This window comes from Oncorhynchus mykiss, chromosome 11 (genome assembly GCF_013265735.2).
Source record: "Oncorhynchus mykiss isolate Arlee chromosome 11, USDA_OmykA_1.1, whole genome shotgun sequence".
Lineage (NCBI taxonomy): Eukaryota > Metazoa > Chordata > Actinopteri > Salmoniformes > Salmonidae > Oncorhynchus > Oncorhynchus mykiss.
Genome location: NC_048575.1, coordinates 74,431,999 through 74,446,737, shown reverse-complemented (window position 1 = coordinate 74,446,737; position 14,739 = coordinate 74,431,999). Strand labels below are relative to the sequence as shown.

General features: G+C 37.9%; 1 protein-coding gene across 2 annotated transcripts in view; it reads left to right on the top strand.

Annotated features, from left to right (window-relative positions):
- Positions 1-14,739, top strand: part of LOC110535113 (nitric oxide synthase, brain) — a 94,372-nt gene that overhangs the window by 56,465 nt on the left and 23,168 nt on the right. Inside the window, exons 14-22 of one of the 2 annotated variants that reach the window (XM_036936304.1) lie at positions 5,846-5,990; positions 9,294-9,398; positions 9,581-9,639; positions 10,111-10,227; positions 10,803-10,977; positions 11,839-11,974; positions 12,231-12,309; positions 13,819-14,012; positions 14,532-14,701. In XM_036936304.1, coding sequence (XP_036792199.1) covers positions 5,846-5,990; positions 9,294-9,398; positions 9,581-9,639; positions 10,111-10,227; positions 10,803-10,977; positions 11,839-11,974; positions 12,231-12,309; positions 13,819-14,012; positions 14,532-14,701 — 1,180 coding nt within the window. Of the gene's footprint in view, positions 1-5,845; positions 5,991-9,293; positions 9,399-9,580; positions 9,640-10,110; positions 10,228-10,802; positions 10,978-11,838; positions 11,975-12,230; positions 12,310-13,815; positions 14,013-14,531; positions 14,702-14,739 lie in introns of both variants that reach the window. The other variant, XM_036936303.1, reaches the window with a different exon arrangement.

Genomic DNA, 14,739 nt, shown 5'->3' with positions numbered 1-14,739 from the left:
ACTAAATACAGCTTGTTAATGATATTATAGAACTACTACTACTACAGCGTGTTAATGATATTATATAACTGCTACTAAATACAGCATGTTAATGATATTATATAACTACTACTACAGCATGTTAATGATATTATAGAACTACTACTAAATACAGCTTGTTAATGATATTATATAACTGCTACTAAATACAGCATGTTAATGATATTATATAACTACTACTACAGCATGTTAATGATATTATAGAACTACTACTAAATACAGCTTGTTAATGATATTATATAACTACTACTAAATACAGCTTGTTAATGATATTATAGAACTACTACTACAGCATGTTAATGATATTATAGAACTACTACTAAATACAGCATGTTAATGATATTATATAACTACTACTACTACAGCGTGTTAATGATATTATATAACTGCTACTACAGCATGTTAATGATATTATTGAACTATTACTAAATACAGCATGTTAATGATATTATATAACTACTACTAAATACAGCTTGTTAATGATATTATAGAACTACTACTACTACAGCGTGTTAATGATATTATATAACTGCTACTAAATACAGCATGTTAATGATATTATATAACTACTACTACAGCATGTTAATGATGTTATAGAACTACTACTAAATACAGCTTGTTAATGATATTATATAACTACTACTAAATACAGCTTGTTAATGATATTATAGAACTACTACTACAGCATGTTAATGATATTATAGAACTACTACTAAATACAGCATGTTAATGATATTATATAACTACTACTAAATACAGCATGTTAATGATATTATATAACTACTACTACAGCATGTTAATGATATTATAGAACTACTACTACAGCGTGTTAATGATATTATATAACTGCTACTAAATACAGCATGTTAATGATATTATAGAACTATTACTAAATACAGCTTGTTAATGATATTATAGAACTACTACTAAATACAGCTTGTTAATGATATTATAGAACTACTACTACTACAGCGTGTTAATGATATTATATAACTACTACTAAATACAGCATGTTAATGATATTATATAACTACTACTACTACAGCGTGTTAATGATATTATATAACTGCTACTACAGCATGTTAATGATATTATAGAACTATTACTAAATACAGCATGTTAATGATATTATATAACTACTACTAAATACAGCTTGTTAATGATATTATAGAACTACTACTACTACAGCGTGTTAATGATATTATATAACTGCTACTAAATACAGCATGTTAATGATATTATATAACTACTACTACAGCATGTTAATGATATTATAGAACTACTACTAAATACAGCTTGTTAATGATATTATATAACTGCTACTAAATACAGCATGTTAATGATATTATATAACTACTACTACAGCATGTTAATGATATTATAGAACTACTACTAAATACAGCTTGTTAATGATATTATATAACTACTACTAAATACAGCTTGTTAATGATATTATAGAACTACTACTACAGCATGTTAATGATATTATAGAACTACTACTAAATACAGCATGTTAATGATATTATATAACTACTACTACTACAGCGTGTTAATGATATTATATAACTGCTACTACAGCATGTTAATGATATTATTGAACTATTACTAAATACAGCATGTTAATGATATTATATAACTACTACTAAATACAGCTTGTTAATGATATTATAGAACTACTACTACTACAGCGTGTTAATGATATTATATAACTGCTACTAAATACAGCATGTTAATGATATTATATAACTACTACTACAGCATGTTAATGATGTTATAGAACTACTACTAAATACAGCTTGTTAATGATATTATATAACTACTACTAAATACAGCTTGTTAATGATATTATAGAACTACTACTACAGCATGTTAATGATATTATAGAACTACTACTAAATACAGCATGTTAATGATATTATATAACTACTACTAAATACAGCATGTTAATGATATTATATAACTACTACTACAGCATGTTAATGATATTATAGAACTACTACAAAATACAGCTTGTTAATGATATTATATAACTACTACTAAATACAGCTTGTTAATGATATTATATAACTACTACTAAATACAGCTTGTTAATGATATTATATAACTACTACTAAATACAGCTTGTTAATGATATTATAGAACTACTACTAAATACAGCATGTTAATGATATTATATAACTACTACTAAATACAGCTTGTTAATGATATTATATAACTACTACTAAATACAGCTTGTTAATGATATTATATAACTACTACTAAATACAGCTTGTTAATGATATTATAGAACTACTACTAAATACAGCATGTTAATGATATTATAGAACTACTACTACTACAGCGTGTTAATGATATTATATAACTACTACTAAATACAGCTTGTTAATGATATTATAGAACTACTACTAAATACAGCATGTTAATGATATTATAGAACTACTACTACTACAGCATGTTACTGATATTATAGAACTACTACTAAATACAGTGTGTTAATGATATTATATAACTACTACTACTACAGCATGTTAATGATATTATAGAACTACTACTAAATACAGCATGTTAATGATATTATAGAACTACTACTAAATACAGCATGTTAATGATATTATAGAACTACTACTAAATACAGCATGTTAATGATATTATATAACTACTACTAAATACAGCTTGTTAATGATATTATATAACTACTACTAAATACAGCTTGTTAATGATATTATATAACTTCTACTAAATACAGCTTGTTAATGATATTATAGAACTACTACTAAATACAGCATGTTAATGATATTATAGAACTACTACTACTACAGCTTGTTAATGATATTATAGAACTACTACTAAATACAGCATGTTAATGATATTATAGAACTGCTACTAAATACAGCATGTTAATGATATTATATAACTACTACTACTACAGCATGTTAATGATATTATATAACTACTACTACAGCATGTTAATGATATTATATAACTACTACTACAGCATGTTAATGATATTATAGAACTACTACTAAATACAGCATGTTAATGATATTATATAACTGCTACTAAATACAGCATGTTAATGATATTATATAACTACTACTACAGCATGTTAATGATATTATAGAACTACTACTAAATACAGCTTGTTAATAATATTATAGAACTACTACTAAATACAGCTTGTTAATGATATTATATAACTACTACTACAGCATGTTAATGATATTATATAACTACTACTAAATACAGCTTGTTAATGATATTATAGAACTACTACTAAATACAGCTTGTTAATGATATTATATAACTACTACTAAATACAGCATGTTAATGATATTATATAACTACTACTACAGTGTGTTAATGATATTATATAACTACTACTAAATACAGCATGTTAATGATATTATAGAACTACTACTAAATACAGCATGTTAATGATATTATATAACTACTACTACAGCATGTTAATGATATTATAGAACTACTACTAAATACAGCTTGTTAATAATATTATAGAACTACTACTAAATACAGCTTGTTAATGATATTATATAACTACTACTACAGCATGTTAATGATATTATATAACTACTACTAAATACAGCTTGTTAATGATATTATAGAACTACTACTAAATACAGCTTGTTAATGATATTATATAACTACTACTAAATACAGCATGTTAATGATATTATATAACTACTACTACAGTGTGTTAATGATATTATATAACTACTACTAAATACAGCATGTTAATGATATTATAGAACTACTACTAAATACAGCATGTTAATGATATTATATAACTACTACTAAATACAGCATGTTAATGATATTATATAACTACTACTAAATACAGCATGTTAATGATATTATATAACTACTACTACAGTGTGTTAATGATATTATATAACTACTACTAAATACAGCATGTTAATGATATTATAGAACTACTACTAAATACAGCATTTTAATGATATTATATAACTACTACTACAGCATGTTAATGATATTATAGAACTACTACTAAATACAGCATGTTAATGATATTATAGAACTACTACTAAATACAGCATGTTAATGATATTATATAACTACTACTACAGCATGTTAATGATATTATAGAACTACTACTAAATACAGCTTGTTAATGATATTATAGAACTACTACTAAATACAGCTTGTTAATGATATTATATAACTACTACTAAATACAGCATGTTAATGATATTATAGAACTACTACTAAATACAGCATGTTAATGATATTATATAACTACTACTAAATACAGCTTGTTAATGATATTATAGAACTACTACTACTACAGCATGTTAATGATATTATAGAACTACTACTAAATACAGCATGTTAATGATATTATAGAACTACTACTAAATACAGCATGTTGATGATATTATATAACTACTACTAAATACAGCTTGTTAATGGTATTATAGAACTACTACTAAATACAGCGTGTTAATGATATTATAGGGCGGCCTGCTGGTCGCGTCATTTCCATTTATCCTCCGTTTGCTCTTCCTCTTCTTTGTTGTGTCTCCATGAATGAGATGAGATGAGGTAGTGGTGCAGACAGGGAGGTAGCTCATCTACTCATGTCATCACGAGGATGTGACAAGCTAGGTCATCACGAGGATACGACAGGCTAGGTCATCACGAGGATACGACAGGCTAGGTCATCACGAGGATGTGACAAGCTAGGTCATCACGAGGATACGACAGGCTAGGTCATCACGAGGATACGATAGGCTAGGTCATCACAAGGATACGACAGGCTAGGTCATCACGAGGATGTGACAAGCTAGGTCATCACGAGGATACGATAGGCTAGGTCATCACGAGGATGTGACAAGCTAGGTCATCACGAGGATACGATAGGCTAGGTCATCACGAGGATATGACAGGCTAGGTCATCACGAGGATACGACAGGCTAGGTCATCACGAGGATACGACAGGCTAGGTCATCGCGAGCATACGACAGGCTAGGTCATCGCGAGGATACGACAAGCTAGGTCATCATGATTACCATCTGCTGTTTAGGCATGACGTGCAGCACTGTCTGTCTGTCTGTCTGCTCAAGCAAACCACCTGAGCGTGGAGGGTAAGCTAGTAAACTACAGTAGTTATCTGAGTTTAGAAAAATTTAGAGAGAGTGAAGGTGGAAGAGAGAAGGAGGAAGGGAAAGAGAGGTTGAAAGGGGTAAGGGGGAAAGAGGGAAGGGGTAAAGGGTAAAGGAGGGAAGGGGAAGAGAGATGGGGGAAGAGGTAAGCGAAAGGGGTGAAGGGGAAGAGGGAAGGGGTGAGGGGAAGAGGGAAGGGGTGAGGGGAAGAGGGAAGGGGTGAGGGGAAGAGGGAAGGGGGAAAGGGGGAAGGGGAAGAGGGAAGGGGGAAGAGGTAAGAGGAAGGGGTGAGGGGGAAGAGAGAAGGGGGAAGAGGGAAGGGGTGAGGGGAAATGGGAAGAGGTGAGGGGGAAGAGAGAAGGGGGAAGAGGTAAGAGGAAGGGGCAAGGGGGAAGGGGTGAGGGGAAATGTGAAGAGGTGAGGGGGAAGAGAGAAGGGGGGAAGGTGGAAGGGGTAAAAGGTAATGGGTAAAGGGTTAAGGGTTCGTGGTTACAAGGTCTGCTGTGCCTTTGATCACTGGTGCCTGTGATTTATCCTTTTTTTGGTTACACTATATAAAAGCTTTCATGAATTAACCATTTTAAATGTTTATATATATATATATAGACGTTTTATTATGTTATGAATTATACATGTCCTCTCTATCTGTCTGTGTTTGTGTGCAGGGCTGTGAAGTTCTCAGCCAAGCTAATGGGCCAAGCCATGGCTAAGAGGGTCAAAGCTACTATACTATTTGCCACCGAGACTGGAAAATCTCAAGACTATGCAAGAACCCTGTGTGAGATCTTCAAGCATGCCTTTGACGCAAAGGTAACCTTTATATAACTACCACACAAATTGAATATGAATTGATGTGCCATGTCTATTTTTTGATGTTATCTTGATTCTAACATGAAAAAGCTGGCTTCAAAAACATCCCCCTGAACCCTGTGTGAGATTTTCAAGCATTTCTTTGACGCAAAGGTAAACCACACAACTTGAATATGACTTCATGCGTCATGTCTTTTTTTGGGATGTTATTGTGAATGGAAGACAACGCTTTAAAAAAACAATCCCCCCTCACTGACAAAGCTGAGGCCCCGCAGATTTGAAAAAGCGAGCAGACGGTTTCACACCAACATGGCGAGGTTACACGGAAATGTATATTTTGTCACATTCCGATTCCCTCTCATGCAGCAAAGTGCCATGGGCCACAGCGGAAGAATCAACCCATCCAAGCGTTAAGCTGTAGTTTAAGATAAAATCTTTAAAAACCGCAGGCTGTGTAAATGTGTTTGTCAAAATAGAAAAATATGCGGCTCTACTGCTCTCAATCATCTAGTGTCCCCCTCCAGGACATGACATCTTCTGTTTTTACTGCTTCCTTTTTAAAGTAATCAATCAGACGAGAGGGACCATCTTGTTGTAGTTGAGTCAGACAGGCAGATGCAGAGCAGATGGATGACAGGGTGTTTCCTCTCTTCCTCTTCCCGTCATCTTGTCCATTCTCTCATTCTTTCTTTCTCTCAGCACGATGGCCCGTAGCAACTAAGGCTGCTGGAGTCAGAGATATCTGGGTGTATCGCAGCACATGATCAGCTCGTTAAGACAAGGACGTAGTGTTCATTTGATACCTCACTGCTGCCCTATGGTCTCTGGATTCATGACCGCGTTTCTTCCTTGTGGTCTTAGTCAGAGGAGGAAAAACATCCCCACAGCATGATGCTTCCACCACCATGCTTCACAGTAGGGATGATGCCAGGTTTCCTCCAGACGTAACGCTTGGCATTCAGGCCTAAGAGTTCAATCTTGGTTTCATCAGAACAGAGAACCTTGTTTCTAATGTTCTGAGAATCCTTTAGGGGCCTTTTGGCAAACTCCAAGCAGGCTTTCATGTGCTTTTACTGAGGAGTGGCTTCCGTCTGGCCACTCTACCATAAAGGCCTGATTGGTGGAGTGCTGCAGAGATGGGAGAACCTTCCAGAAGGACAACCATCTCCAGAGAGGAACTCTGAACTTCCATGACCAAGGCCCTTTTCCCCCGATTACTCAGTCGGGCCGGGCGGTCAGTTCTAGAAAGAGTCTTGGTGGTTTCCAAACTTTTTCCATTTAATAATGATGGAAGCCAATGTGTCCTTGGGGACCTTCAATGCTGCAGACATTTTTTGGTACCCTTCCCCAGATCTGTGCCTCAACACAATGCTGTCTCCGAACTCTACGGACAATTCCTTCAACCTCATGACTTGGTTTTTGCTCTGACATGCATGGGACCTTATATAGGCAGATGTGTGCCTTTCCGAGTCATGTCCAATCAATTGAATTTACCACAGTTGGACTCCAATCAAGTTGTAGAAACATCTCAACGATGATCATTGGAAACAGGATGCACCTGAGCTCAATTTCAAGTCTCATAGCAAAGTGTCTGAATACTTACAGTACCAGTCCAAAGTTTGGACACACCTACTCATTCAAGGGTTTTTCTTTATTTTTACTTTTTTCTACATTGTAGAATAATAGTGAAGACATAACACATCATGTAGTAAGCCAAAAAGTGTTAAACAAATCAAAATCTTTTTCATATTTGAGATTCTTCAAAGTAGCCACCCTTTGTCTTGATGACAGCTTTGTACACTCTTGGCATTCTCTCAACCAGCTTCATGTGAAATGCTTTTCTAACAGTCTTGAAGGAGTTCCCACATATGCTGAGCACTTGTTGCCTGCTTTCCTTCACTCTGCGCTCCAACTCATCCCAAACCATTGGGTTGAGGTCGGGTGATTGTGGAGGCCAGGTCATGTGATGCAGCATACTATATCCCTCTCCTTGGTCAAATAGCCCTTACACAGCCTGGAGGTGTGTTTTGGGTAATTGTCCTGTTTAAAAACAAGCAATAGTCCCACTAAGTGCAAACCAGATGGGATGGCGTATTGCTGCAGAATGCCGTGTTAGTTATGCTGGTTAAGTGTGTCTTGAATTCTAAATTAATCACTGACAATGTCACCAGCAAAGCTCCTCCACGCATCACACCTCCTCTTCCATGCTTCACGGTGGGAACCACACATGCGGAGGTCATTCGTTGACCTACTCTGCATTTCACAAAGACACAAATTTGGACTCATCAGACCAAATGACAGATTTCCAATAGTCTAATGTCCATTGCTTGTGTTTATTGGCCCACGGAAGTCTTTTCTTATTGGTGTCCTTTAATAGTGGTTTCTTTGCAGCAATTCAACAATGAAGGCCTGATTCACACAGTCTACTCTGAACAGTTGATGTTGAGATGTGTCTGTTACTTGAACTCTGAAGCATTTATTTGGGCTGCAATTTCTGAGGCTGGTAAATCGAATGAACTTATCCTCCACAGCAGAGGTAACTCTGGGTCTTCCTTTCCTGTGGCGGTCCTCATGAGAGCCAGTTTCATCATAGCGCTTGATGGTTTTTGCGACTGCACTCAAAGAAACTTTTAAAGTTCTTGACATTTTCCGTATTGACTGACCTTCATGTCTTAAAGTAAAGATGGACTGTTGTTTCCCTTTGCTTATTTTAGCTTTTCTTGCCATTATATGGACTTGGTCTTTTAGCAATTAGGGCTGTCTTCTATATACCACCCCTACCTTGTCACAACATTAGTGACTACCTCATGAAGCTGGTTGAGAGAATGCCAATAGTGTGCAAAGCTGTCATCAAGGCAAAGGGTGGCTACTTTGAAGAATCTCAAATATAACATATATTTGTTTAACCCTTTTTTGGTTACTACATTATTCCATATGTGTTATTTCATAGTTTTGATGAGTATTATTAGTAAAAAATATAAAGAAGAACCCTTGAATGAGTAGGTGTGTCCAAACTTTTGGTTGATACTGTATTTAAATAAGATACTGTTTTCACTTTGTCATTATGAGGTATGGTGTAGATTGTTGAGGATTTTTATTTATTTAAAACATTTTAGAATAATGCTGTAACATAATTTTCTGGGGAAAAAGTCAAGGGGTCTGAATACTTTCCGAAGGCACTATATGACTGTTATTGTTTTGTGTTTGTTTTCACTTCATGTCAAAATGTCTCTGGTTCACACACATTAAGTGAATGTATGAAATGTGGGCAGCTTTATTGACACACATGTTCCACTACTACAGGTGATGTCAATGGATGAATATGACATGGTGGATCTGGAGCATGAAACACTGGTGTTGGCCGTGACCAGTACATTTGGCAACGGAGATCCACCCGAAAATGGAGAGGTAGGATTGGCCAGTACAGTGTGTTAGTTTGTGTGTGTACCTGCACGTGTGTGCATGCGTGCGGTTGAGTGTGTTTAACTGCGTGTGTGTGTTTGATTCCCACAGCAGTGTGCAGCGTGTACCATGTATATGTTGTTTAACCTGCAGGCGATAGACTATTGACCATCTTCCTGTTTGTGTAGAAATTTGGAGCTGCCTTGATGGAAATGAGACATCCTACATCCAACACAGAGGACAGAAAGTGAGTTCAACCATCTGGGCCCATTCAACCAGAGACTGCTGACTTGGACACATCCCAAATGGCACCCTATTCCCTATATAGTGCACTACTTTTGACCAGGGTTACATGGAGTGGGTAGTGTACTATATAAGGAATAGGGAGCCATATGGGATGTAATCATGGCTACAGTAAAGGTCACAGACATCCTCATACAGATGGACAGCATTACTCAACACTTGAGATGTTTTTTTGGGGGAGTGAGTGTACTATCTCCTGTCCTTATGCCCTTGAGTAACATACTTAACCCCTAAAATTGCTCCACAGATTCTACACTGCGGCAGGTCTTGTACTCCTCCCAAAATGATGCGTTGTGTCTTGTCTGAAGTCGTTGGGGGGACAGCAGAAGAAAATATTTCTGTCTCTGCAATGGACTAGTGAAGTAGTATTATATACTGAGTGTACATCTTATCCCTGTATCTGCCTCTCTGTCAGGAGTTACAAGGTCCGTTTCAACAGCGTGTCGTCCTACTCAGACACCCGCAAATCCTCCAGCGACGAACCCGAGCCCAGGGTCAACTTCGAGAGCACCGGACCCCTCGCCAACGTCAGGTACAGTAAGCTAGCCCAACTTTATGATTGGCCGATGTGGGTTGAAGTGCAATCTGATTGTCAAAAAATATTGGTGTGGTTAAATTCTAATATATTTTTCGCATTGTGCTGAAACAGATTTTAACAGGTTAAGAAAAACCGACAGACTTGTGAGCATAGATGATAGCCAAGCTACGACAGGGAGACAAAGCCCTGAAGAGAACCCAAAGACGTCTTGGACTGCTTATTAAACCTGGGTTTTGATGGCTGCACGGGGGTGGAAATGTCTCCTTTTTACTAACACAGACAGGGGCCATCTGGTGCAAGATAACATAGAAAACATCAGACGAAGTGATAACTCATTCCTTTATACTGCCTGTCTGTATAGTGTTCTAAGAGGACAGAGGAGGAAGAAATAAGCTCTTTTGAGCAATTCCCTTGTATGGTTGTCTGAATCAAATCAATTTAAACTCTGAGTGTGTGTGTGCCTGTGTGCATCTCTCTTTCACTTTTTCAATCTTTCACTCTTTCTCTCTCTCTCTCTCTCGCGCTCTCGCTCTCTCTCTCTTTCTCTCTCTCTCTCTCTCTTTTTCCAGGTTCTCAGTGTTTGGCCTTGGCTCCAGGGCATACCCACACTTCTGTGCTTTTGCCCACGCTGTGGACACGCTGTTCGAGGAGCTGGGGGGGGAGCGCATCCTACGCATGGGGGAGGGAGATGAGCTGTGTGGCCAGGAGGAGTCCTTCAGAAACTGGGCCAAGAAGGTTTTCAAGGTGGGGTGACTGGGGAGTCCTGGGCCAAGACAGTTTTCAAGGAGGTGTAACTGGGGAGTCCTGGGCCAAGAAGGTTTTCTAAGTGGGGTGACTGGGGGGAGTCCTGTACCAAGAAGGTTTTCTAGGTGGGGTGACTGGGGGGAGTCCTGTACCAAGAAGGTTTTCAAGGTCGGGTGACTGGGGGGAGTCCTGTACCAAGAAGGTTTTCTAGGTGGGGTGACTGGGGTGGAGTCCTGTACCAAGAAGGTTTTCAAGGTCGGGTGACTGGGGATGCCTGGGCCAAGAAGGTTTTCTAGGTGGGGTGACTGGGGGGAGTCCTTGTGGGGCACGGAACACACTCACTCACACGCATGAAGGCCTACACGTCCGCGTGCACACAGGCATGCACACACAGAAATCAGCTCTTTTGAGCAATTCCTTTGTGTGGTTGTCTGAATGAAATCAAATCAATAGCGGTAATGGTCTTAATAATGGGCTCCACAGAACAATACTTTCTGGCACACCTGGTGTGATGTATGACGTGCCTACAGGTGTCTGCATGGTCTGTAGAGTTATGTTCAGTAGTAAATTAGGAACAACCCCCCACACTCTGACAGCCTGTGGATTCATGCATTCTTTGTTGAGCTAATGCTTCAGGCAGGCAGACCTTGACAGTGGGGATGATGATCTTATGTTTATGTGCAGACCAGGAGGTTCATTTAGTGCATTATTCATCTTTATAAAACGCTCAAAATGCATCTGTAAAAAGCCTATCAGCTGTGAAAGATAGAGTTCCGAATGTGGTCTAAAATGTGCTGTTAAACAAGCAAAGCTTTGAATACCTGTCCTTATAAACGCCTGTGGTTGTGTCTGTTTGTCAAGGCTGCCTGTGATGTGTTCTGCATCGGTGATGTGAACATCGAGAAGGCACATGATTCTTTGATCAGTAACGATCGTAGCTGGAAGAAGAGCAGGTTCCGCCTCACATACACAGCTGAGGCCCCTGCCCTAACTCAAGGTATAAAGGTTTCATTCAAAGCTCTGTCACACTTTAAACAAAACATAGCTTTAAAAAATATACATCATCTTATGAAGCCTTTATAAACCCTTTATAAGGCCTATGTACTTCATAAATCATTCATAAGCAAGTGTCATGATATTTAAAGGGTGGAAAAAGGAGTCTATGTATCTGATCAAGTGAATTTGTTACAGTACAGTATAGAATAGCTCAAATGCTTTCATTTATGAACTTTTGTGAATGTGTCTTTCAACAGCATTATACAGCATCCACAAGAAGAAGGTCTATGGAGCCAAGATCATACAGAGTGAAAACCTCCAGAGTTCGACATCCAAGTGGGTAGATTTTGTTCTCACAGTATTCTATAGCTAGCTCAATAAGTATGTTTTATGATTTTACTCTAGCCTCGCTTGATATGAGATGCTATAATCCCCAAACCCCCAAACTCTAACCCCAAACACTAACCCCAAACACTAACCCTAAACTGTAACCCCAAACTCTAACCCCAAACTCTAACCACAAAATGTACAATGTTTACAAACTCTAACCCCAAAACTCTAACCACAAAATGTACAATGTTTACAAACTCTAACCCCAAAACTCTAACCCCAAACTGTACAATGTTTACAAACTGTAACGACCAAATCTAACCCCAAACTCTAACCACAAACTGTACAATGTTTACAAACTGTAACTACAAACTCTAACCCCAAACACTAACCCTAAACTCTAACCCTGAACTCTAATCCCAAACTCTAGCCCCAAACTCTAACCCCAAACTCTAACCCCAAACTCTAACCCCAAACTGTAATTATAAACTGTAATTATAAACTGTAACTACAAACTGTAACTACAAACTCTAACCCCAAACTCTAACCCCAAACTGTAACTACACTCTAACCCCAAACTCTAACCACAAACTGTACAATGTTTACAAACTCTAACCCCAAACTCTAACCCTAAACTCTAACCCTAAACTCTAACCCCAAACTCTAACCCCAAACTCTAACCTCAAACTCTAGCCACAAACTTTAACCCCAAACTCTAACCCCAAACTGTAATTACAAACTCTAACCCCAAACTCTAACCCTAAACTGTAACTACAAACTCTAACCCCAAACTGTAACTACAAACTCTAGCCACAAACTTTAACCCAAAACTTTAACCCAAAACTCTAACCCCAAACTCTAACCCCAAACTGTAATTATAAACTCTAACCCCAAACTCTAACCCTAAACTGTAACTACAAACTCTAACCTCAAACTCTAGCCATAAACTCTAACCCAAAACTCTAACCCCAAACTGTAATTACAAACTCTACCCCCAAACTCTACCCCCAAACTCTAATCCCAAACTCTAATCCCAAACTGTAATTACAAACTCTAACTGCAAACTGTAACTACAAACTCTAACCCTAAACTCTAACCCAAAACTCTAACCCCAAACTCTAACCCCAAACTGTAATTACAAACTCTAACCCCAAACTCTAGCCACAAACTGTACACTGTTTACAAACTCTAATCCCAAACTCTAATCCCAAACTCTAATCCCAAACTGTACCCCCAAACTCTAGTCCCAAACTCTAGCTCCAGAATTCTAGCCACAAACTCTAACTACAAACTCTAACCCCAAACTCTAGTCACAAACTATAACCACAAACTATAACTACAAACTCTAACCCCAAACTCTAACCACAAACTGTAACCCCAAACTGTAACCCAAAACTCTAACCACAAACTCTAGCCACAAACTCTAACACCGAACTCTAGTCACAAACTGTAACCACAACTGTAACCACAAACTGTAACCACCAACTGTAACCACAGTTCTGAATCCCCTAGCAGTCGCTCCACCATATTTGTTAGACTCCACACAAATAACGAGGACAGACTGGCGTACCAGCCCGGCGACCATCTGGGCATCTTCCCTGGCAACCATGAGGACCTGATTACGGCCCTCATTGAGAAACTAGAGGACGGTCCACCTGTCAATCAAATCGTTAAGGTGGAGTTCCTGGAAGAGAGGAACACAGCACTGGGTTAGTAGAACTCTATGTTATGTATATAACCTGTATTTAGGAAGCCCTCCATGCTCTTCATTCAATATTAGACAATAAAGAACAAAAAGAGTTTGATATTGGATATGCAGGTCTTATTAGGAGGATTTATGGGGGTTTACATTATGCACAGTGTACAGTATACTTGACTATTTAATGCTCAAATATTTAATTTTTTAAAAGCAGTGCTTAACATTTTACACTGGCATTCACAAGTCGTGTAGGCTACTCATACATCATGCTATTGTGGTGTTATATTATTGATGCACAAGAATAAATACTGAACTTGTTCTAAGGGGGTGGAAGGAAGCCTATCGGTTAAGAGCGTTAGGCCAGTAACTGAAACGTCACTGGTTTGAATCCCAAAGCCAACTAGGTGAAGAAAAAAACAACAGTTGATATGCCCTTGAGCAAGGCACTCAACCATAATTGCTCCTGTATGTCGCTCTTGATAAGAGTGTCCATCAAATGTACTTTTGTGCTTGTTTTCTCCATCTGAAGGTGTGATCAGTAACTGGCTGGAGGAACCTCGGTTCCCCCCTTGCACCATCTACCAGGCCTTCCAGTACTTCCTGGATATCACCACGCCCCCCAGCCCAGTCCTGCTACAGCAGTTTGCCTCCCTGGCCACTAACGACAAGCAGAGGAAGAAGCTAGAGACCCTCAGTAAGGTAATGAACGGTTCTAACCATATAGTCTGTATGTTTCA